This window comes from Physcomitrium patens, chromosome 9 (assembly GCF_059467195.1).
Source record: "Physcomitrium patens ecotype Gransden chromosome 9, ASM5946719v1, whole genome shotgun sequence".
Lineage (NCBI taxonomy): Eukaryota > Viridiplantae > Streptophyta > Bryopsida > Funariales > Funariaceae > Physcomitrium > Physcomitrium patens.
In genome coordinates this window covers 9,045,032-9,068,139 of record NC_143418.1, presented here as the reverse complement: position 1 = coordinate 9,068,139, position 23,108 = coordinate 9,045,032, and the positions used below count along the sequence as shown (strand labels likewise).

General features: G+C 39.4%; 4 protein-coding genes across 9 annotated transcripts; 2 read left to right on the top strand and 2 right to left on the bottom strand.

Moving 5' to 3' along the window:
- Window positions 1-6,824: 6,824 nt before the first annotated feature.
- On the top strand, window positions 6,825-8,069 carry LOC112286298 (protein LIFEGUARD 2; the record flags this gene model as incomplete). The annotated part of the gene is made up of 3 exons (XM_090253331.1): window positions 6,825-6,994; window positions 7,139-7,446; window positions 7,700-8,069. Coding segments are annotated over 3 exons (744 nt in total), but the record flags the coding sequence as incomplete, so codon positions are not given.
- Window positions 8,070-9,546: 1,477 nt separating this feature from the next.
- Window positions 9,547-11,213, top strand: LOC112286970 (putative calcium-binding protein CML48). The gene is made up of 2 exons (XM_024529478.3): window positions 9,547-9,906; window positions 10,043-11,213. Exon 2 carries the CDS (start codon window positions 10,044-10,046, stop codon window positions 10,971-10,973), a length of 930 nt encoding a protein of 309 aa, XP_024385246.1. The 5' UTR covers window positions 9,547-9,906; window position 10,043; the 3' UTR covers window positions 10,974-11,213.
- Window positions 11,214-11,366: 153 nt separating this feature from the next.
- Window positions 11,367-14,359, bottom strand: LOC112286969 (uncharacterized). 4 transcript variants are annotated; one of them, XM_024529477.3, is made up of 8 exons: window positions 14,055-14,358; window positions 13,682-13,751; window positions 13,389-13,555; window positions 13,114-13,216; window positions 12,843-12,959; window positions 12,615-12,760; window positions 12,169-12,292; window positions 11,367-11,962 (listed from the first exon to the last, which is right to left on the bottom strand). In XM_024529477.3, the coding sequence occupies exons 1-8, from the start codon at window positions 14,255-14,257 to the stop codon at window positions 11,948-11,950; spliced, it is 945 nt and encodes a 314-aa protein (XP_024385245.1). In that variant the 5' UTR covers window positions 14,258-14,358; the 3' UTR covers window positions 11,367-11,947. The 4 variants fall into 4 exon arrangements, 3 of the variants coding, with proteins under 3 accessions (XP_024385245.1, XP_090109223.1, XP_024385243.1); XM_090253097.1 differs by having other exon boundaries at window positions 12,169-12,266; window positions 14,055-14,357; XM_024529475.3 differs by having other exon boundaries at window positions 12,590-12,760; window positions 14,055-14,353.
- Window positions 14,360-14,751: 392 nt separating this feature from the next.
- Window positions 14,752-22,331, bottom strand: LOC112286968 (lon protease homolog 2, peroxisomal). 3 transcript variants are annotated; one of them, XM_024529473.3, is made up of 18 exons: window positions 21,690-22,331; window positions 20,752-20,885; window positions 20,515-20,614; window positions 20,219-20,388; window positions 19,986-20,077; window positions 19,537-19,716; window positions 19,202-19,282; window positions 18,969-19,096; window positions 18,658-18,859; window positions 18,249-18,303; window positions 17,936-18,087; window positions 17,658-17,788; window positions 17,225-17,438; window positions 16,693-17,007; window positions 16,246-16,440; window positions 15,869-16,114; window positions 15,571-15,672; window positions 14,752-15,202 (listed from the first exon to the last, which is right to left on the bottom strand). In XM_024529473.3, the coding sequence occupies exons 1-18, from the start codon at window positions 21,809-21,811 to the stop codon at window positions 15,119-15,121; spliced, it is 2,703 nt and encodes a 900-aa protein (XP_024385241.1). In that variant the 5' UTR covers window positions 21,812-22,331; the 3' UTR covers window positions 14,752-15,118. The 3 variants fall into 3 exon arrangements, with proteins under 3 accessions (XP_024385241.1, XP_073392490.1, XP_024385242.1); XM_073536389.2 differs by having other exon boundaries at window positions 20,515-20,620; window positions 20,758-20,885; XM_024529474.3 differs by lacking the exon at window positions 21,690-22,331 and having other exon boundaries at window positions 20,219-20,377; window positions 20,752-20,793.
- Window positions 22,332-23,108: the final 777 nt, after the last annotated feature.

Below are 23,108 nucleotides of genomic sequence, written 5' to 3'. Positions count from 1 at the left end.
AGACGATTGGACTGCATATCTATCACTAGCCGAGTTTGCATATAACAACACCATCTATGTGTCGATTCAACAAACACCATTCTTTTCCAACTATGGGTATCATCCGAAGCTTGATTTATTGAGTCCGTCAACAAATTTCAATCCAGCAGCTGAAGGATTTGTGAAGCAACTATCAGAGCTTCAAACTATGTTGAAGCTTCAATTACAATCCGCTCAAGAATCCTATAAGATGTCTATAGATAGATTTCGGAATCCAACACCTACTTTCAAAGTTGGAGACAAAGCCTGGCTTCTTCGACGAAATATCAAGACCAAGCGACCATGTGATAAGTTGGACTATCGAAGATTGGGACCATTTATCATCCAGAAGCAAATTAATCCAGTGGCATACCGGCTGGAGTTACCGGCTTCTATGAAGGTACATCCAGTCTTTCATGTTTCTCTGTTGGAACCTCATCGAGAGTCATCTTTTCCTGGAAGAGTGCAATGTCCACCACCTAGTATTGAAATCGAGAACCACGAAGAATACGAGGTTGAAAATGTATTGAATTCACGGTGAAGGTGGGGAAAGTTAGAATATCTTGTTCATTGGTGCGGCTATGTCATTAATGAGCGAACGTGGGAGCCAGCTGAAAATCTTGCGAATGCGCCACAAAAGGTATAGGAGTTTCATCAACGACATCCCGATAAACTTAAATCAATTCGATGATAGCTTCTTTCTGAAGCTTGTTCTCCCAACAATATAAGAAAAGAGGAGAGCACCAGCAAAATTCATAGTTGATGTAGTTATTTTCTCCAAGATAGATCGTAGTTTGGTCTTTTGATATGGATAGCCAAGAGATAGATACTATGCCAGTCAGAGTATCGCAACCAAGTAGCTCACGAAGGCGACCCCGAGATGAAGAACTACATGTACCACGACGACGACGGAGGATACCGAGTAACCGATCACTGGTGATCGTATTTGAGATCGAGCCTGCTTACGATGGTCAACCAGAAGGCGTGTTTGCAGGACAATTTCACAATGAGGACGCGGAAGTTCATGCTTGGTCAGAAGTCGAAGGCGTGGGCCACTACCGTTGGCTTCAAGGGTCGATGAACCACTTGCATCGTGAACAACAGTTGGAGTTCATAGCAGAAGTTATGCGACAGATCTTCATTTTCTTGCATTGGTACTGATCAACAACATTGCTTCTCAGAGACCTCGAAGCTAAAGGAGGGGATGATGTTAGGGACATATTCCTTAGAACTTTATAGAGAGAGGTTTCTAGAACCTTCTAGAAAACAAGCCTCTGGAACCTTCTAGAAGAGAAGCCTCTGGAACCTTTTAGAGAGAAGTTTCTAGAAGCTTCTAGAAAGGAAGTCTCTGGAACCTTCTAGAAGAGAAGTTTCTAGAAGCTTCTAGAAAGGAATCCCCTGGAACTTTCTAGAAGCTTCCTAGTTAATAAAAGTAGCTCGAGAAGTTTCTAGAACCTTCTAGAAAGGAAGCCTCTGGAACCTTCTAGAAGCTTCCTAGTTAATAGAAGTAGCTCGAGAAGCTTCCTAAGTAGGAGTATATATAGGGATCGAGGCTGAAGAGTTCTTCAGTCTCGACAACACATCTCTTGGAGTTCTAGCTCACCTTTCTGGTGTTGTTCTTGTACTCATCTGTTTAATCTAGTTCTGCCACTTCTTCTTGAACTTCTTGTTAGATTTCAAGTTTGTATTTTATGTCCGTGACAGGTTATCACACTTCAGAGCTTGGCTAATAGCTTCGTTGAGCGTTTGCGGATCAGGAAGAGTTAATAGCAAATCCTTCACATCGTCCCTTAAATCCCAATAGAATTGACTCATCAACGCTTCTTCGTCCCAATTCATGTCGCATGCTAATTGCGTGAAGTCCAATGCATAGACTGATGTATAACGCATCCCTTGTCGTAGTGACCGGATCTTTGTTGTAGCCCATCGAACCTTGTCGTCTTCACCAAATGCTTCCGCAAATGCCTCCAAAAAGGTTTCAAAGTTGTTTAGTATGGACGATTGTTTCTCAAATAAAGGAGCAAACTATGATAGAGCTTATCCTATAAGTAAGGTTCCAACAAGCCCAACACGTGACTCCTCCGTTGGATAGCGTTCGAGCTGTAAAACTGTTATCAACCTGATTTGTTTGATGAATCCTCGAAACTTGGAACGTATACCATCGAACTTGTCCGAAAGGCTAACTCGGGGTTCCTTATGTTGTAGAACCAGTGGTGCTTGTCGAACTTGAGGCAAAGTTGCTTCTTCAAGTGTAGAAGTTTGAGGCTGGTGCAACCTAGATTGTGCCATCCCAGATGCTCCATCATTATGAAGCCTTGCCACGACTCCTTCAATCTCTGCAGTTCTTTGCGATAACGTAGCAAGGGCATTCATGATAGCATCTAACTTGGACTCTGAACTTTTCGTCATACTAATGTCTTGGCCCCCGACCATTCTAAGAGAAGGACAGAAATGACTCTACAAGAAGACAATATTGGTTTAGAGGAGGGTACTCCACAACCTCTAAAATGCCTTAAGAGCTTCAAGAAAAGAGATAATCCACTCTCTCCAAGAAGAATAAGACTCCAATATTGTAACAAAAGAAGTATCAGTTTAGAGGAGGATAATCCACAACCTCTAAAGTGCTAGTACACTTCCAAGCAGAGGGATAATCCACACTCTAACAAAGAAGAAACTAGCTCTGATATCTGAGGTGAGTGAAGTCTCGACAAACTGTCATGGACACAGAATACAGACTTGATATCTACCAAGAAGTTCAAGAAGAACTGGCAAGAACTAGATTAATCAGATGAATACAAGAACAACACCAGAGAGGTGAGCTAGAGCTCCAAGAGATGTGTTGTCGAGACTGAAGAACTCTTCAGCCTCAATTCCAATATATACTACTATTTAGGAAGCTTCTCAAGCAACTTCTACCAACTAGGAAGCTTCTAGAAGGTTCCAGAGACTTACTTCTAGAAGGTTCTAGAAACTTATCTCTAGAAGGTTCTAAGGACTATGTCCCTAACATCTTCTACCAACTAAGAAGCTTCTAGAAGGTTCCAGAGACTTGCTTCTAGAAGATTCTAGAGGCTTGTCTCTAGAAGGTTCTAGAAACTTGTCTCTAGAAGGTTCTAAGGACTATATCCCTAACACTCTAGCTCACCTCTCTGGTGTTGTTCTTGTATTCATCTGATTAATCTAGTTCTTGCCAGTTCCTCTTGAACTTCTTGTTAGATCTCGAGTCTGAATTTTATGTCCGTGATACATGAGAACAATTAAGAGAACCACAACATTATGACAAAGGTATTTAAGATCTTCTTCCATTACTAAAGTTAAAAATTATTTCCACTGGTAAATTGTATGTACCTTGATATAATAAAGACCATGCTCAAATCCAAATATGATTTTTTTGCCAATCTTGTGAATAAATACTTTTTAAAATACTTGTTTATATTTCATAATTGAATAAATGATAGGCAAAATTTCTTCAACTCTCATTTTGTGTTTTGAAATTGCCAAGATTGATATTTTTGGTGTTTTTCTTGTTTAACTCCTTTCAAACATTCTATGAGTTATCAATTGTATTATAGTTCATTTAATGATGTTACTAACTCTATAGTAGCAATTATAACTCTAATGTTGGAATTATCCATATTGCATGACCTTCACAAAAAAAATATATAGTAATTAGTTCTAAATAAAAAAATAAATGTATATATTAAGAAAAAAAACTATTAAGATTATCAAAAAATAAATAAAAGAAGAAAATAACCAACCAAGCAATGGTATGTAAAATGACATTAATTTCTATATAAGGATTTTTTTAATAATATGATAGAACATTCTTAAAATAAATAAGTCATAGATGATAATTCAAATTATTATCTATTTAGAAAGGCATTTCTAATTTTTTTTATGGCATCACTCAAATTGAAAAGAATATAGTAATAATGGTATTGTCCATTCTTTCATGTTCAAGTTTTATTATTATCCATCCAAAGTATCCACACTTGAGTGTAATGATATTAGATGTCGAAAGAGCATGTATCCATTATAGATGATATCCACAAAAGTATCCTAATAATATAGCATGAGAGGAATAATAAACAAACAAATAAGATACTATTATAAGGTTGTTAAAATTAATGAGGGATGCAATAAGATAGAAGGGTATTTAAAGGCCGAGAAAAAGTACTTAGAAGATATTTGAGAAGAAGCACAATATGTAACAAGTCTTGTATAGTAACACAAGTCAAGTTAGTGTTGAGCCAATGGCCATGTAATTTTCTAATTAAGCAATAAACTATTTTTTGTTTTATTTTGTTTTTTATTTTTTATTATTGTATGTATTGAGTCTAATCTTACAAGGATGTATTCCATATTTATTAATAACCTCAAAAGCCCAAGTAATAATTATCATATGAAGATAGTGTAATTCCTCAAATTGTAACTTTTATCTATTTAAGTTTATAGTTTTTTTATAGTAAATAATATCTTGATCATGCCTACCACTAATGGCTTGAATAAATTTAAGAATAGTCTTATCCATAGAAGCTAATGCAATATTTGCAGCCTTCATTGATAAGTAATATTTTTTGGTAGAATAATCAAAAGATGATTCACTATTATCTATAATTCACAAAGATATTATTATTAAACATTAGAATGCAAAAACATATATATTCAATTTATACAACAAGTTTAAAAATATCTCCATATGTAATATTGAAATATATAATATCCAAAAAATAAACTAAGAAGTTTTAAAACATACCAATCAAAGGTGCTATTATTCTATTGTCAAAAAAAAGGCTTCCAATATCCATAACTTGTAAAGTTTTAAGAAATCACTCTAACATTATTAGGTAGATAGTTTGATCTAGTGGTGTCTTTGAAAATCTTCTTAGATGGTTTTTTTTGTCCAATAGATTTATAGAAAAATAATTTAATTGACTAAAAGATATATATATATATATATATATATATATATATATATCTTTTTTGAAATCTGGTTATAACTACTCCTATTTGTTGGTTTCTATGTACACCCCTTTCCTACAAATCATTTGCCATAACTTTTCATTGCTTTGGAACTATAGTCATATGCACACATTATAATTTGCTTAGTCTATATTTCTCAAAATCTAATTTTTTTCAATGACACATGGATAGAGTCTTTGTCAAGGATTATCTCTCAATTTTGTAAACTCTACTATCTTCACTACCATAAATTTTCTTCAATTCTATCTTAATTTCATTATGTGATTGTGTTTCAAGAATTATTAACTAAGGTTTTCTATTGAAATCAATGAGAGGACTTTGAGAACCTATTTTCTACATAAGAAAATTATAGTAAAAAATTGAAGAATATTAATCATCAAAATCTTAAAGAAAATTTTATAAGGTTTTCAAAATAATCAAAATAAGTAAAAATGGACTTCATATGAAAAAGATGTGTCAAATCAAAGTTTTTTGTGTAATTTTGTTGTTCAAACTTTGTTTTTTAAATTGATCAATGGACTTGTACAAATATTTTTTTTACATCCATGATTGAAATAGAATCTCATTATGATCACGCTCTTCATTATTAAGTGTCATTTTCAAAATGGTATTAAACTTCAAGATTGGATGATTTTAACAAAAATTACATGCAAATGAAGTTTTCAAAACTTCATCCATAATAATTTAAAAAAATTATACTTAACAACTATAAGCCTAAGAAATATGTGACACAAAACGTAAATATATTACAATATATAAATTACAAAAATGAAAGGGTAAAAAAATTCCTCTCCAAAAATATTATGCAAGTAGGCTCTGAGTCATAAAATGCTTCACTCCCTTACATATGGAATTGGAAATTTTGAAATTGGGCGGACTTTGCATTGCAGAGATCTCCAAGTGCAAGCAAAATCCAAGAATAACATTGCCTATCCATTGAGATTGGGATGAGGCCCTAATCCCCCTCCAAGATTGCCCATCTTCTGACATCCAGATACTTGGGTGGTGATAACCTGACCAGTCTGATTGAAACAGGATATCCACCTCAGGTATACCTTCAGTCTCGTGCTTGTAGTCCAGTTTGTCGAAGGCCCATGAATCTGAGCACACATACATACATTTATTGCCTCACCCTTGTATAGTAAGAGTTTGTGTTCTCTTTGGATCGCATTGCCATCTCTTTGCAGAATTTTGGACATTTTAAACCTTTGCGGAACATCGGTGTTTGCTAAAAGGCGCTGAGGTCAGAATTCTCGAGATTAGGTGTTGAATTCAAGGTTGATCTGAAAGAGATTTCTACCAGGTTATCTATCGTGTCTGTTTGTAATTAATTTAGTAACCGTGACAGTAGATGATAGAGGTTTTGGATACTATTGTTTGTATTGCATTCGGTACTGGGAATTGTACATGTAGAGGTCATTTGTGCATGATTACCACAATACCTGTATGTCTGAATTCTTAGTACTGCTATTTCCTCGGTGTCAATATTTCTGTAGGTTAAGAGCGAGAATTCTAAGGGATCTTGAATTGAAAAGAGTTACATATGGAAATTTTGAATGCTTATCGTGTAGTGTTCTTGTTTATTAACCTTCAGATTCTGGATCTTAAATTTTAACTGAACTTATCATGAAACTAAAAATGCTTGTTGTGCAACTGACTTCAACAGTTGGGTGTTGAGGGTACTGAGTAGGCTTGAGATACCTGAGCTTGTATGAGCTTGTGATATGGGAATGGATGCTATCAAAATGGCGGACTTCAACGGGGGGCTCAAGAACGACAGGTTTGATGACCTTGAGGCAGGAGTCGGTGAGTCGTCTGTGTGATACCCAGGTGTTGGCTTTGAGGAAAATACGCTATTTTCTTCAAAGCCATTTATCAGATGGGGATTTATCAGAAAAGTGTACGAAGTCCTCAGTGTTCAACTTCTGCTAACGACCATAGTTGCTGGATCCGTTGTGTGTTTTGAGGCTTCAAAACGTTTATTCAACAGACACTAGGGTTGGTCCTCTACCCCACATTAATACCCCTCTCTTCATACTTTTAATATCGTTCCTTCCAGTGAATACACTGAAATTCACTAAAGAGGTGGCTACTTCTTTAACGATTCCGCATGCTCTATTTTCTGTGTATGTTGAAGCTGTGTGATTCTTTATCTATTCTATCTAACTCTGATGTCGTTGAGATTAACAAGTATTGTTTCTGGTAAACAATTCAAGAGCAGTTGTTTGTGGATGGACGCTTATCAAGCATACTTGGTTATATACCTTAATGCACACATGAACGTCGTTTCACCAGAGTTGTTTGTTCTTGCAGTTATGTGTCATCTGTACGATTACCCTCAAAACCATACTTTGAACCTTTTTTTATTGGGACTACTTACTGTAGCTATGAGTCTTTCGATTGGTATATCGAGCTCCATGGCACTACGCACATGTAATCTTTATGGTTGCGAATTCTAAAAACTGAAAACTGGTCTGCTCTTAATACATTCTTTATTGTTTCATGAGACCCTTTGTTGATACCGAATCTGCACTCTAGTTGATTTTCCCGCTTGAGACTTTTCTGAATTTAATGGCTATTTACCTATTTCTCTTCATATTTTACTGATCATGATTAATCGTAGCTTCTTATGATACTCTTATACTTGCAGCTGTTTTATCTCAATGTCACTCAGTATCTTCGACTGGATTGATATTGTAAACTGTGCCAATTGTCTTGGAAGCTTTGGATTTAACGACCATGGTGGTGGTGTCGCTAACTGGTTACACCTACTGGGCTGCTAAGAAGGGGATGGACTTCCACTTTTTGGGTCCCTTGCTTTTCACAAGCCTCTTGGTCCTGAATTTCTTTGGTTTTATTCAGGTAATGTATTTCCTTCTGCCCTTATTTTTTTTCATGACCTATATCAGAATCTGTTTGAATTTACATCAATACTCTTCGGATTACAGTTTCACTAGTTATTGACTGTGTGTTTTGAAAATCAAAGCTAGATTCGTTATTCTACATTCTAAAAGCTGAGCTGAGCTGTCTTCATCATATTCATGGAAATGCACACATATCTTTTAATGTAAAGTTATTTTAAAATTTTTAGTGTAACTAAGAATTTTAGTGTGTATATACAAGAGTGTGTGGCACAAGAGATGTCTACGCAATAAAATAAGAATGTCTACCTAATGGTTCCCTTATTTAATTTTTGGATTTCATCTCTATTTTATTGTGATTTTTGAAACCTATTAACTTTTTATCACATTCTTTTGATTTTATTTCAATTTTACAATGACTCATCCAGGTAAATGTGTATGATTGATGTTACTCTCACATTATCACATTTATTCAAAAAAAAAATCTATATTTTATTTTATTTTAAATAAATTATATATTCTTTTTCTTTTTCTTTTTCTTTCAAGCATTAAGTATACCTAAGGTAAGACCAAGTACATTCTTAGTTTCATAATATTCTCATTAAAAAAATTAAATTTTAAGAATATACTTTTTTCATTTATTTGTATTTTGTAGTATACAAGCCTTGCTGAATTAATATGATTTATGTGATTATTGTAGTTATTTCATTGGTGCAGATAGAATCAATCTTGATATCTACTTCTTGATCTTTTTGGATAGGATTTTTATATCCATGTATAGCTAAGTCAATAGATGTTCTCAATTCGAATGTTGTATGGAATATTTGTAAGATTTTACATGTACATAAATAAAACATAGAATATCTTACACTTAAAATCCTCTATTTTTTATACAACTACTCTTACAGCTTTCAAACCAAGGATCCTATCATAGAAGTTTGATTTTGTTACTTAAGCAATACCAACATTGATGAAAGTTGTCATCATGGTTCATGAAATATTTAAAATTAAAATTCAACAACAAAGCACACTAACAATTGCTTTTCATAACTGTTAGATGCATGCATACATATTTCTATTCATTTCATGGTTGTTTTCTACATCAAAATTGTTAGCAAAACCATAATCATATTCTATATGAATTATTATTGTTGTTATTATTTCTCAACTGTCTAATTTTGGAGTAAAATTTGTGTGTCACAGAAAGAAAATTACAAAACAATTCATCATCATGTAAGTCACATCTGTCTGCACGTATCCTTGGTCAAAAAATATTTCAAACATAATAGTTAGCACAAGAAACACAGCATACATGACTAACACATGTCACTCAAGCAACAATCCCAAAATAAAAATAAAAATAAAAATAAAGTGAAATAAACAACCCAATTACAAATAATATCTGACACATACCCATGCACACAAACACATATACACACACACACACATACACATATATATATATATATATGAATGTGTGTGTGTATTCATATGCATACTTATGAGTGTGAGTGTGTATTCAATCGAAAAATGGGCTGTAATATCCATACTCTCAAGTGGTGACTATCAAAGAGGCACGACTGGGGGTCGCCGTTCGCAGCCCCGTCAGCAGCACCGCTAGAGCGAGGCCGACTGAAGCCGGTGATAACCTAGTCTCTCTCTACAGACGATAACGAGGTCCCGTGTGCTCGGAAGCGGAGCGGAGAGGTAGGAAAGATCCACTGCGTTTAGAAAGGGATGCGTCGACTTCGGGGCAGCTGATGAGTAGACAAAGGCTAATTTTAAGGCGAGGAAACATTGTGGGTCGAAATCAAAAAGTCGTCGTCTTCAATCCCTTGGCCTGGATCGGAGGCCTGAACCCTCTTTCGGAGGTCGTCAAGTGGTTCGGTAGGGTAGCGGCCATGCGACTGCGTTGCCTACAACACAGCGCGCTGAAGGAGCACGAAGAGCTCGCTTGCTGACTGCTGACTTTTCTCCCCATCCCCCTCACCCCCCGCAAATCATATATCTCTCCTAGCCCCAGCTGCTTCAAGATATTCGCAAGGTTTTGATGTGGTTGTTGTCATTGTCGTCGTCGTTGTTTCCGCGATCTTATTCAGGGTCGTGCGTTTCGTTTTTTCTAGTAGTGATAGTGTAAAGGTTTGTTTTTTGAGTGTTTGTGTGTTGTCGTGTAACTGCAGTATGGCGGGCAAACAACCACCGACGGGGTATGGTGCGCCGGCAGGTTATGGACAGCCTGCTGCACCTAGTGGGTATGGTGCACCGACTGGTTATGGACAGCCTCCGACATCGGGAGGTTATGCTTCGGGTTATGGTGCCCAGCCCGCGGCTCCTTATGCAGCACCGCCGGCAGGACCTTATGCATCAGCGCCTGGGTGTTATGGAGCGCCGGGTCAAGCTCCAGGGGGCTATGGAGCAACGTCTGGGGCTCCTGCTGGCTATGGAGCTCCTCCAGTTAGCGGGTATGGAGCTCCTCCAGCACCGGGAGGATATGGAGGCTACTCACAGCCTCAAGGCGGCGGCTATGGACAGTATCCGCCACAACAAGGAGGCTACCCTGCGCCGGGCGGTGGAGGAGGCTTTCCTCCTGGAACCGATCCCGAAGTCACAAGGTTGTTCCAGATGGCGGATCTTGATAGAAGCGGTACCATCGATGCCCACGAACTAGGAAGGGTTTTGTCCACTGGCCGAGTTGCATTTTCTCCGCGAACCCTTCGCCTTATGCTGCATCTCTTTGGTGATCTTAAGAATGATTCGACCCGAATCGGCCCGGTTGGCTTCGCGAAGCTGTGGAAAGAAATTCAGCAGTGGAACAAGAAGTTCAGCGAGTTTGACAGGGACGGGAGTGGATCTATTGATGCGCAGGAGTTGCACCAGGCTCTGATGAGCTTCAACTTCAACATTCCTCCGTCTGTTCTGCAGATGCTTGTTTCTAAGTATGATGTCACAGGCGGGAGCAGAAGCATTGGTTATGACAACTTTGTGGAGTGTGGATTTGTCGTCAAAGGCTTGACCGAGAAGTTCAAGGGACAAGACAAATCACTCACCGGAAATGCAACATTCGATTATACATCTTTCATGCTTATGGTGATCCCTTTTGTCGCTGCATGAGAAGGAATCGTTCAAATGCTTGTAGTCATACTCCACTCGATAGTATGGAACGAGACAGTTCCCCTATCAATATTGTAGCACAGTGAATTTCGTATATCGCCTTTAAGTAGACATGTCTTGCATTGGAATGTACATACACTATGTGCATTATGAACTTAGATAGCCAGTTTTAGGTGATTATTGCGCATTTGAATCAATGAGGCTGGAACTCGGTTACGTTTATGGGCAATCTTTTCTCTACCGCTCGCATATAACTTGAATGCCTCCTTAATTTGTTTGTAATAGATTGTTCACAGCCGTCTTTTTGTGAGTTTACCAACGCAATTCATTTGTATCGTTGCATTAATACATTAGAGCAGACAGTTTTCAAGAGCATGCTGCGACTCGTGATGCTGAACGTGAAACATCGACCTGAAACACCTTAGGACGATTTCCGCTGCTAAAGGTCTTGGTACAATCGTAACAGAGTCCTAACTGTTTCTTGGATGTTGAAAGTGTTCCAATGCAATAGTCTGTACTTATCATCCTCTTGACAAGCATCTAACCCAATGAACCGTCTTCATAATACGACCTCAAGCATTTCTACATTCAAATCCTATGACAACTAGGCTACGCAGAGCAGAACATAGAGGGGTATTTATCTGAAGAAACTGGCTGAGTACGTATTATCCTGAGACAGCTAGCGTTGCAATCGGAAATAGCGAATATCACACATGGTACCTCTCACACTTCACCTACATTGGCTATTTCTGCACGTTAGCAATGTCGATCTTTTAGCTTATACAGTTTCTCGGCCTACACAATAATGACTGGCATACACTACTGAAGTTAGCAAATGACACCCTAATATCTTGATGAAGTTCAAGACCAGGGAAGGGTCAGAGGCAGTGTTGAGTATACGACTTGCTTTTCAGGATTCCCTTGGAATATTGTACAACTCAGTACATACAAGTCAAAGACGGCCGTGCATAGTGTCACGAGCTTGGGACCTGCAAGCAGAGAAGAAAATTTATCCTTCAATTTGCTGTTGCAACTGTATTTGTTTCTGAATTTCATATCACATTTGCGCCACATATGCTACGTCGCGTTTTTTTTTTTTTTTTTTTTTTTTTTTTCTTGGAATGTTTCCTTTTCTTAACTTCTCCAGCTGCTGATCTCATTCAACTTTAGCAATACGAGGATTAACTCAGCATACCTTGCATGTAGACCGGATACGGTTCGTCAGTAGTATCACCGAGTAGAGACAACATGTCATCTCTAGAGAGCTTTGAATATCTATCTGCACACCTGTGCCTGTACAAGGAGGTCTCATTGGCAACCTGGAACATGCAAAACCTTTAGACTTACTTTAATATCCAAATATATTGCTGCGGTCTACTATCAAGATACAACTGTTCCACGAAACTAATTTATCTTCTCTATGCCGACCACACCTGTATATAAGTAGACTTTCTTCAACAGATATAAAATTTCATCTCTGTACTCTGGGAGTTTCCAAATTCCTTAGACTGTACAAGACCCAGTATGGTTAATTAAGAAAATTAGTCCTCTAGAACTACCGGGGTTGGGTTAGTGACTCGATACAGCCTTAGACGGTAATGAATGGTGCCCTATACCTGGTTAACATGAAGGTGTACATACATGTTGGCATGGAAGAAAGGTTCTGCTCCGATTTCTTTTACGGACCATCTACCTTTCGATGCTGCTTCCACTGTCATCATCTTCCCTTCGTTGGTATCCATAATGTTGTAGTTATGCCCCACAGATCTGTTCGACAAGCATACTCGCTGCACAGAAGGAGATGCTCAGCTCAAATGTACAGTTGAAGATACGAACAACTTTGGTTAAATTTGGTACTCCAAGAATTACCTTAAGTGCATCACGATGATTCGAAGCTTCCAACAGGTCCCTTGATATAAAGTTGCGGCATATTCCTCCTGCTACAGCTTCCTCCGGAGCTAATGGCACGGCATTCAAAGTGAAAACCTGTACAAAAATTGAAAGACCATAATGAGGGGCCACGTTTCTAGTTGGACTGAATCAAGTACCATAACGATTGGGTTCGGCAACTAATTTTCCAAAGCTGTAAACACACTATCATTGACATTTAATACAAGCTAGTCTAAAAAAGGAATCTCACAACACCGTGGCTGTTAAACCCAAACGCGCAACTTGGAAGCTCCCCAGCATATGTGTAAGCCACGAATGATAAACCATCTTCAAATTCCGCGTGAACCAGATATCTGCGGATAGATTCTCATAGCCTCAAATAGTTTTAAAACCATGTGCGCAAACATCATAAACACTTCATGGCTGCAATCTCAATGCATTCAAAGAAGTAACGAAACAGAGAAATTAAATCCCACCACGTGATGTCATAACAGCAAATAATGTAACAGAAACCATCGATATTACGCGTGATTTAGAAGAGAAACGTCCGCATCTTCATTGTGTGCAATCACGGCCAGTGATTCCGTGTTCAACAGGATGGTGCTGCATTGGTCTGCTTCGCCTACTTTCTCGCGCTTGATGGGGGTGGCCAGAAATGGTGCAATTTCTTTTCGCATGTTGATTAAAAAGACCTTCCAGTACATCATTGATTTAGTCTTTAGGTGGATTTAGGTTTCCCAACGTGCAAAGGCTTTGCTCAGGCAGATATATTCGAACAGGAAGAGACCCACGTACTAAGAAAATAGCTAGATACTCACCTGAATGAAGGGCACCTCCGCACCATCGGCTGTCCCGCGTAATTCTTCGAAATAGACAGGGAACTGCTCTCTGCACCAACAAGCACCACTGTCTACAAATTAAGCCAGGTTCTCGAGATTCAAGTATGAGGTGACAAGGTCTTCTTGGTTACTTCTCTGCTGAAACTTTAATTGCAAAATTCATTGATCTATTGGACGAAGTTCTTGAGACACTGGCGAATAATGAAGAAGATATGCAAAGCACTAGCTCCTCAGCGTGTAACTTACCACATTGTTTCTCACAAGAATAAGAATGCGGTTATACGAGGGCTACACAAAAATCTACAACTAATTTACAACAGTGGGCGCTGAGATTCTAAAGGCGGTGACGAACCTGTTCGCGGAGGTAAGTGCAGCGACAAGCTTTTCCCCGTCCTCAGTCGCGGCAAACGGAAGCAATTCGGAATGCAGTGCCGGGTCAGACGCAAACCTGGAGTGAATCAACCCCCGAAACCATTTCCCAATTGCGTGACCCAGCTCGTAACCTCGTCGAGTCTTCACGTGCAAGCAGGGCAGCCATGGCTCATCTGCCGCCATCGTCACAATCCTCAGAGCCTGCGCCTTTGCACTCTCAACTTTACTCCTACCTCCCCCATTATCAAAACTGAGCAAGCCTTAGTTGGATCTCCACCGAGAATGTCGATCAGTGTGGATGAGATACAGAGTGGACAGCCTTGTACACAACTATTGGCCATGGATGAATTCCATAGTGCAGAGAATGCCGCTAACCAGCCCCATAATTGTGCATTCCAAAGTTTGATACATTCAAACGACTGACATCTCCACATTACAAAAACTGAACCCAAACGGTGCCAGGAGATCACAATTTGCTGACCCAAATTTAACGTGGTTTCTCCACCTGTTACGAAGAATTATATAGAAATCGATTTTGAAACCTCGTTGGTTTAAAATCATGCCGCTACTGTGTGCCAACTTCATCTCATTGACGTAAAAAAGACCTCTAACAACTGCGCTAAAAGCATCCTTCATACATTTTGGAAAGCGACAATTTCAAAGCTGTGAGTCAAAAGTAAGCAGTAATCATGACAAGAGTAAAATGCTTGCAATTGAAAGTACTGGAAAATCAAAATATAATGCACTCAATGACCCACTGCAGTCCCAAATTCTAGCTACTGTTACGCTACGACTGATTACCCTACAGTAAGTGAATCTACGCCAATTTTCATAATCTCCAGTTGAGACAGCCTCCCCATGGCTTTTTCTATACAATGTCCAACATATATAGCAACTCATGCTGCACAATCATGCACAATTTTGGTGCACTGGTAATCACTCTAATTCAACATACGCAGTAGGTCAATTTCAAGTATTCCAACATCTTGATAAACTTTCAAGTTCACCCAAAATGCAGGGGACCTTGCCAGGACACTACAGAAGCTACAAGCGAGATGCAGGCTTCAATGGGCACCCTGTTTCAAACGCGTGATGCAAAACATCCTCCATACGTTTCGCTAGAAGGATCTGTATAAATGATGCAACGTGATTTACTGGTTACTTGAGAGCAATGAGGAAAAAAATAGAAATACAAAATTATAGAAGTATATCAAAAACAAGAACACATCAAATTTGTTTAATACAAGACGAAATAAGAAAGAATTACCTGTTACCTCAACTGGTTTACTCTAAAAATTCCTACACTAGCCCTTGTGCAGACCGTTGTAGTAAAAAGAGCAACGAAATGATGCGCAAAGTGTTTCAAAATGCCTTCTAGATCTGTAAACTCATTGCACTCTTTGCAAGGGTTGAGATCACTATATAGGTGATCTCTAACAAAATCTGTAAACAACAAGAGATCTAAGATCTATGTCCGACTCAGGCATATCCATTACCTCCATGTTTGCAAGAATAGCTGGAGGAACTTCCTGCAGGTCTTTTCGGTTACGATCGGGTAATATGACTCTCTTCAGTCCACAACGATGAGCAGCTAATATCTGTTTCAAGACAAAGGTTTGTAATGCCGTGAATATAGAGAGTTGTCAGAAGACTACACCAGCGTTCAAGCCATCTAAGAGGGAGCATACAGGCAATATGATAGAATAACTCAGAAATAGCGCAATTAAACCTGCCGTACAGTGATAAGATCTGCGCGGAAAAGAAATTCTGAAAACAGGGGAAACAATGTCACACCTTATCTTTGACACCGCCAACTGGAAGCACGAGACCTCTAAGAGTCATTTCTCCGGTCATCGCAGTGTCTGCTCGTACACATTTCTTGCCGAACAAGGACACCAAGGCAGTCACTAAAGTTACGCCCGCTGACGGACCATCCTTCGGCACTGCACCTGCAGGAAAGTGAATGTGAACATCTCTATCCTTCATCAGGTTTCCCGCCTCTGCTTCTGGCAACTTCAGCTCTGCTGCTCTGGCTCGCACCTGAATTGCAATTGCAGTTTCAACGTCAAGATGCAAATTTGTTCACATCGATTTCGTGAAGTACCTAATGCATCTAGCAGGAGATAACCTAATTGTAACCATTTTTTTTCTTCTTAGTAATACAAACTTACCCATGTCAGAGCAATCTGGGCTGATTCTTTGATTACATCTCCTAATTGCCCTGTTAGATGCAGTTCTCCCTTTCCAAGCATCGCGGTGGCTTCTACAAATTGAACTTCACCACCAACGGCTGTCCACACTAATCCTACAGCCACCCCTGGAATGGCTACTCTTTCAGCTGCTTCCTTTCCATCGAATTTTGGAGGCTGTCAAAAAATCAAAAGCAGATTAGTTTGGTCGGGAAAACACCCAATCTATTGAAAATGAGGTTGCTAACTGTCTTTGCGCAACGACAGGAAAGTTTTGGAGCTCCTTCAGTTCCAAAAGAAACAAAGCACAAGCTCTTCGACTGCTCTTCATTGATTAACCCATCATGAAACTCTGGATGAATTAACTACAGAAAGGACGGCAGTATAATATCCATCTTTCACAACATAGGATGAGAGAGGGATGAATACCCCTAATACTACTTCCAGTACTGCCTCATCGACTAGAAGAGGTTCTGCGTGAACAGAAGCATGCGCAACTTCACGCGCATGGCCATCAACCTCTACAACCAGTTCCACTTCTCCTGAATCGGCAATTCCTCCAGGTCCTTGCCCTTGATCAATGACTTGAGGAGCATCAGGTTGCATATCACGAGCCACTCGCTCGACTTGGAGTTTCTCTGTCAGTTTCACAGCCGCTGCCCTAGCTAAGGCTGCTATATGTCGTTCTAAATTGCGCACCCCGGCCTCTCTAGTGTATCTTGAAATCATAAGCTCCACCATCGACTGTTTTGCACCCATTTAAAAAAAGCAAGTCAATAAATCTTAACAATTCACAGCAGAAATACTCTGCCGCTCCACTATAATAAACGATTTAAGAGCCAAAATTCGTCCAAAATGAGCATCTGAAGCTGATTTATACCTGAGGAAAATATCTGCGTAGTGACAAAGAGGCAATAAACAAAGAACTGAGTAGTTGTTCAAAGATGGCACAACATCTAACCTCTGATATTTGAACATGCTGGTCAGTAATACCATGTTGATCAAGAACACGGGGTATAAGGTGCCGCATGGCAATACGCAACTTCTCCTCCGAAGTATAGCCAGGCAGTTCAATGACTTCCATGCGATCCAATAGCGGTGCTGGCATCGTCTGCACCCTATTGGCTGTGGCCACAAATACTACCTTGGAAACATCAAATGGTACGTTCAAGTAACTTTTGTTTCACTGATGAAGGAGGAACTCAATGAAGGAGCACTTCATACTAAAGAAAATGCAACATTTGGTAATAGATCCACTTCAAAGCGGAACAAGGACCAGACACTCGTGAATAATAATGTCCATAAATAAAAAATTCACTGAATATCTCAAGAATCACTAGATTTCAAACAGCTCGAAAAGGTAACATGAAACTGATTTATGTTTTACAGGATACTGGTCATTGAAGGTCTTGTTTTGTTCAGGATCAAGAACTTCAAGAAGCGCAGAGGCCGGGTCCCCTCGTACATCGGAACCTGTTTTGTCAATCTCATCCAGCAACATAACTGGATTGTTCACCCCAACTCTCTGTTAACAGACATGATAAACTTAATGAGCTTATACTACCAATTTTTTATTTTTTATTATATTATTTAAAAAATAATAAAATAATAAAATAGTTTTAAAAACCATTCATTCCTGCACAAAAGAAGGCAAGAGAAAAGGAAACATTACTTTAATGCCATCAATAAGTCGCCCGGGCATACTTCCAATGTATGTCCTGCGATGACCTCGAATGTCAGCTTCGTCTTTGACTCCTCCAAGTGACAACCGAATGAATTTCCTGCCCAGTGCCCCTGCAATTGACGAAGCCAACGATGTCTTCCCTGCAGCCACCCAAGTGTATCTTAGATTTCGAAAGACCTAAGCGGAGATTCTCGCTGACAAATAATAAGCGGAGCGTTGCTTGAAATGTCCTCTGTTATTGCCAAATTATGCTTGTTTTAGGAAAGGAATAGAAGGCTAGCAATTAGGATGAAAATCTCACCAACGCCTGGAGGCCCTACGAAGCAAAGCACAGGCCCTCTAGCATCTGGCTTGAGCTGCACCCACATGCCCATCCACAAAATCAGGATGAATCAACCTACACAGAGAAGAAATTTATCCTTTCTAAAAACCAATTCTGGTTACTGAGTAATTCTGATGCACTAAAATTCATGATAAAGTCTTAAAAGTAGAAAAAAATAACTTCATGGGTTAGTAATGTTTCAAAATCAAACAGGTTCTCTGATGGTTTATCCTCGTACATGATATTTGAAATAGCAACCAATAATATGCAGATTGCTAAGGTACAAAAATAAGATATTCAGGGGCTGTTAAATGGTTCTTCAAAGATTCTAACCCATATAGGGAGCAAAGCCCTCTAGGAAATTGCAAGAGACGGAAAGTAAACGAACCTTGCGCACGGCCAGATACTCGATAATCCGCTTCTTCACCTTGCTGAGGCCGTAGTGCTCGCTATCAAGTTGTTCTTGAGCAGCCACAAGATCAATTTCGCGCTCCTCACTGGCAACCTGCCACGGCAGCTCAGCTAGTAGTTCCAAGTACGTACGGGAGCTGCCATATCCTGGCTGTTGTGGCTGCATTTTTCGCAACCGTCTGCAGAAAAATCCGAACCGTTCAATCTGATAATCATACTCAAGCTGAAAAATGACAAGGAAACTGCAGTTACATAAAAGACCCAATCGTCAGAGCAGGATTTACACACCTGAGCTCTCTTTGAGCATGTTTCCACACATTTGGAGGCATGCCAACACTCTGCATTTTTCTTTCCAGTGCAACCACATCATCCTCGTCGTCATCATTCTCTCCTAACTCCTCCTTGATGGCCCTGATCTGACCAGAAAGTTGGCTAAGAGCATTACCTTACTGCAGAATCGACAAATATGAAGGGCACAACAAAACAAATAAATTGATAATGTGAATGAAAACATGTAGTACCTGGTGGCGTAAGATTTCCTTCTGAGTTTTCGACAGCTGTCCATCCACCTTTGAGGATATTTTTTCTGCTACTTTGATAGTCTGCAAAAAGTTTCAACGATTTCGAGCGTAAGAACATTCGATTATAAACGTTACCCGACAGATTCACGTAGTTTTTTCTCGAAAGCGAACAAGTCAAGAAAATCAATAACGTAATGAGAGAGATTATGAGCGCATCTTGAATCACAAGGGCACACACATGATGAATCGAGAATATGAGCTTAATCAACTCAGTGATATTGTATGTTAACAACTTCAAAAAGGTAAGAAATCAGAAGTGCAAATAGATCGATAACCTGTAGGTGGCGTGTGACAATTTCCGTGGCTTTAGACAACCGCTGTCGAAGGTCAACAGCATCTAGCATAAAGAGCCGCTCCTCAAAACTAACTTCAAAATTGGCTACAAAAACATCAGCCAGCCGATACGCTGGCCACGACTCTAAGATAACCTTTGTGCGCCCGAATGATTTCTGTTTCTGGACAATGTCAAAGCATCGGATAAAGTCATCATGACAAGTATCTCATGGGAAGTGAAGCAAAAAACCTAGACAAGGTATTGAAAGACCAAGATGGGAATCTAGAGAGAATACATGGATGCGAAGACAAACAAAAAGTCATTTAAGAAAAAAATCAGAACAAGTTTGGATAACCATCGACTGTGTTAACTGAATATCTACGTCGAAACAACACAACTGTTATTTTGACAAAACATAGCAAACGATTCAAATTAATCAAGATAAGTTACCTGCTCAAGAAGGGATATTAGCTCTCCAGCAACAGCTTTAAACTGGCGTGACAAAACTTGCACCTCAGGATCTTTCTCAGCCTGTTCTATTTCTGCACCAACCATGATCACATATCTTTATCAAACTTGTAATTCGTTCATTCTTAAGCGTTACCCTGATAGTAGTGAAATTTCATCGCACTTAATCTGTTGATTTGCAACTGCAGATGAAGGATTTGAAAAGGGAAACGCACCAGCCTCGTTTCGATCAAGTTGAGTGATACGTGCAGATTTATACGAACTAGTGGAAATCAACTCTTGTACCCCAAATCGGCACCATCCTTCAAGCATTACTATATATGACACACGGCCAGTGTACTTCTCTATCTTTTGTTCCAACTCGAGTGCCCTTGCTGCAACTCCCCTACGACCACATTGCTGACATAGTTAATTGCCATTGCAGCATAATTTCAAAATGAGATTCACTTACCAATACTGTCCATAAGGATCTGTTATGCAACTAAACACCGCTGTCGGCAAAGAAAACCACCTGGGATGCCACTGGATGAGATCGTCCCCGTTCTTGTTACTGTGCAACGATAAGATTATTTCTCCTCTTTCCTTTTCACCAGGAGCCTTAATCACTGTACCTGCAGGTTTCACCTTATGAGAGATGACTCTATGTACTGCCCAGGACTATGAATTGATAATTGAAGTGCACTCAGAAATAAATGAAGAACCATGAATGGCATCCACAAATTGGCAAGTTTCCGTGCAAAATACTAGCCTTGAGGGGAAGGAGTCGTTGAAATAGAACTGCCTGACGATTTAGGTTGCTCAAGACGATCGTGAAGCGGCAAGACGCCAATAAACCTCCCTTTATTCTCTTTCTGCCATAGCTCTTGTTCAATCAACCTGACACTGCAGGACCAGAAGCCGCTCTAACAAATGAAAACTCAAAACGACACATAGTAGATGTTACTGAAAGAGAAGCATTCCTTCACTGACTCTTCCCACCGTTATGAGGCAGTTCCATCCAAGGATCCTTGTAAGTTCAACATATTGCCAGTCACAAGAACTAGGACCACAGCTCTAAATTTTTCCTGCTCACTCCAGAATTACGCAACGAAGTGTTACAGAAAAGTCTCCTCTAGCAACTGTGCTTGTTTCAGCATCTCGAGTGCTAAACTAACTGCATTTTATAACCTAAACCTGAGCTGCGCGTACTACAAGCTTAGCAGAATTAGTGAAGTTCATCAGCACATTCAAGAATATGCTGAAGTTGTTAAGGTCCCTCAATTCGTTCGCTTACGACCATGCAATGCGAAACTCTCATATTGTCGGAGAGCCTCCCGTCCATAACCAACATTGAAGAAGACGTAATCCAAATAAACCAGTACGGTGGCCACCATGAAAACCAGCCGTCCATTGACGAGTATCACGATCAAAATTCAACACAACAAAACCCAAAGTCGGCATGACCTACACTCAACAACTCCGCCTTCCTTTGCCACTACTCTATTTCATAAACTCCGGAAAAAAAAATGAAAAATGAAAATAAAAATAAAAATAAAAACACACGCAAACAAGCACACACACGCACACACAAAAATCCGTTTTAATTCCTCAAGGAAATTCCATCCTAATTTCGCCACCACATAAGCCCGGCAGCCAAACCTTAATCACAGAATCCGACCAAATTTGCAAGAAGAGCAGCTTAGAAACCTGGCAGGCACGTTGACTCGAATTTTCACGATAGCACCAGGCAGCAGAACCTTATTACGGAATGGTAGAATCGCCAGCACAGGCGGCAACGCACTCGTGTCTCCCACCTGCGCCTCAGCCATCTTTCCACAACAACAACAAACCCGCTCTCGCGTTCCAAAATTCCTCAGCAATAAATCAGCTCTCTTCTCAGAGACTCTGCACTTCTTCTTCGCCAATCCCAATTCCTATCTGCAAATTCATGCATGCGTAGCCATCGCTCCCGCTTCAGCTCCAAATCCCCGCCATGCATCCATTCTCCGTTTACAGCCAAAGAATTAAAAATAAAAAAACTCGTATACTCTGCAGCGGGGTTAGGATTATCAATCACCCCATAGCTCGCTCACCGACCTAGAATTACCGAATTGCGCACGGCGCAGTTGCTATTTTTTCTACGAGGGGGGGATACAATAGCACATAGCACACGGAGGAATAATATCACGGGGGGGATACAATAGCACATAGCACACGGAGGAATAATATCACGGGGGGGATGAGTTACGCCATCGCCGAGACAGCTCAACCAATCAATCAAACAAACACACAATCAAACAATCAAACACACAAACAATCAATCAAATCAATGAAGGAATGAATCGAGGAGGAGGGAACAACAAAACGGTGATAATATCATACCTTCTTCTTCGTCAGGGGAATGGATGGATGAATGGGTGGATGGACGAATGAGCGGATGAATGAGCGGATGGATGAATGAGTGGATGGAAATCATGGTCTCGGCCTCTCTTCCCAAGCCTCCCCCGCTGGCTGGGTGTATGGATGAATGATTCTCATCCAATGTCTTATTATTCTTTATTCTTTTGGGGGGGGGGTCACCTTTTTTTTTTAATAATAAGACAATGTTGGGTGTTGTATTCAACCCCCATGGCATGGTGTTTGTTTGTTTGGGTCTCTCTCATCGTGATTTTATTTTATTTATTCTATTTATTATCACTTCCTAGTGGTTAAATTACTTCTTTTCTTTTCTTTTCTTTTTATAGTTTTTTGTCTTTGATTTCTACCTTATTTGTGAATGATTATTTGTTATTCCTTTCTACTTCATTTGTTTAGCTAAATGTATATAAATCTGTTAAACTCGAAGAATATATAATTTATATTATAAAAAAAAGTACTGTTGATACATATCACTTTGTCCTTTTATTTTCTATCAATAAAATATTTGGGTTCCTTACAAAAGCTGTATTTCAAAGCAAATATCTACATTAATTTTTATTTATTTATTTATTGTAATGCAAACAAAGAAATAAAAGTTAGGTCTTCTTGAGATCTTAAATGCAAAAAGAATCAATTGTCTTCATTAAAGAGAATACAATAATCTGTCGAAAAAATATTGCTAATTTACTTACTAGACCACATTTGAAA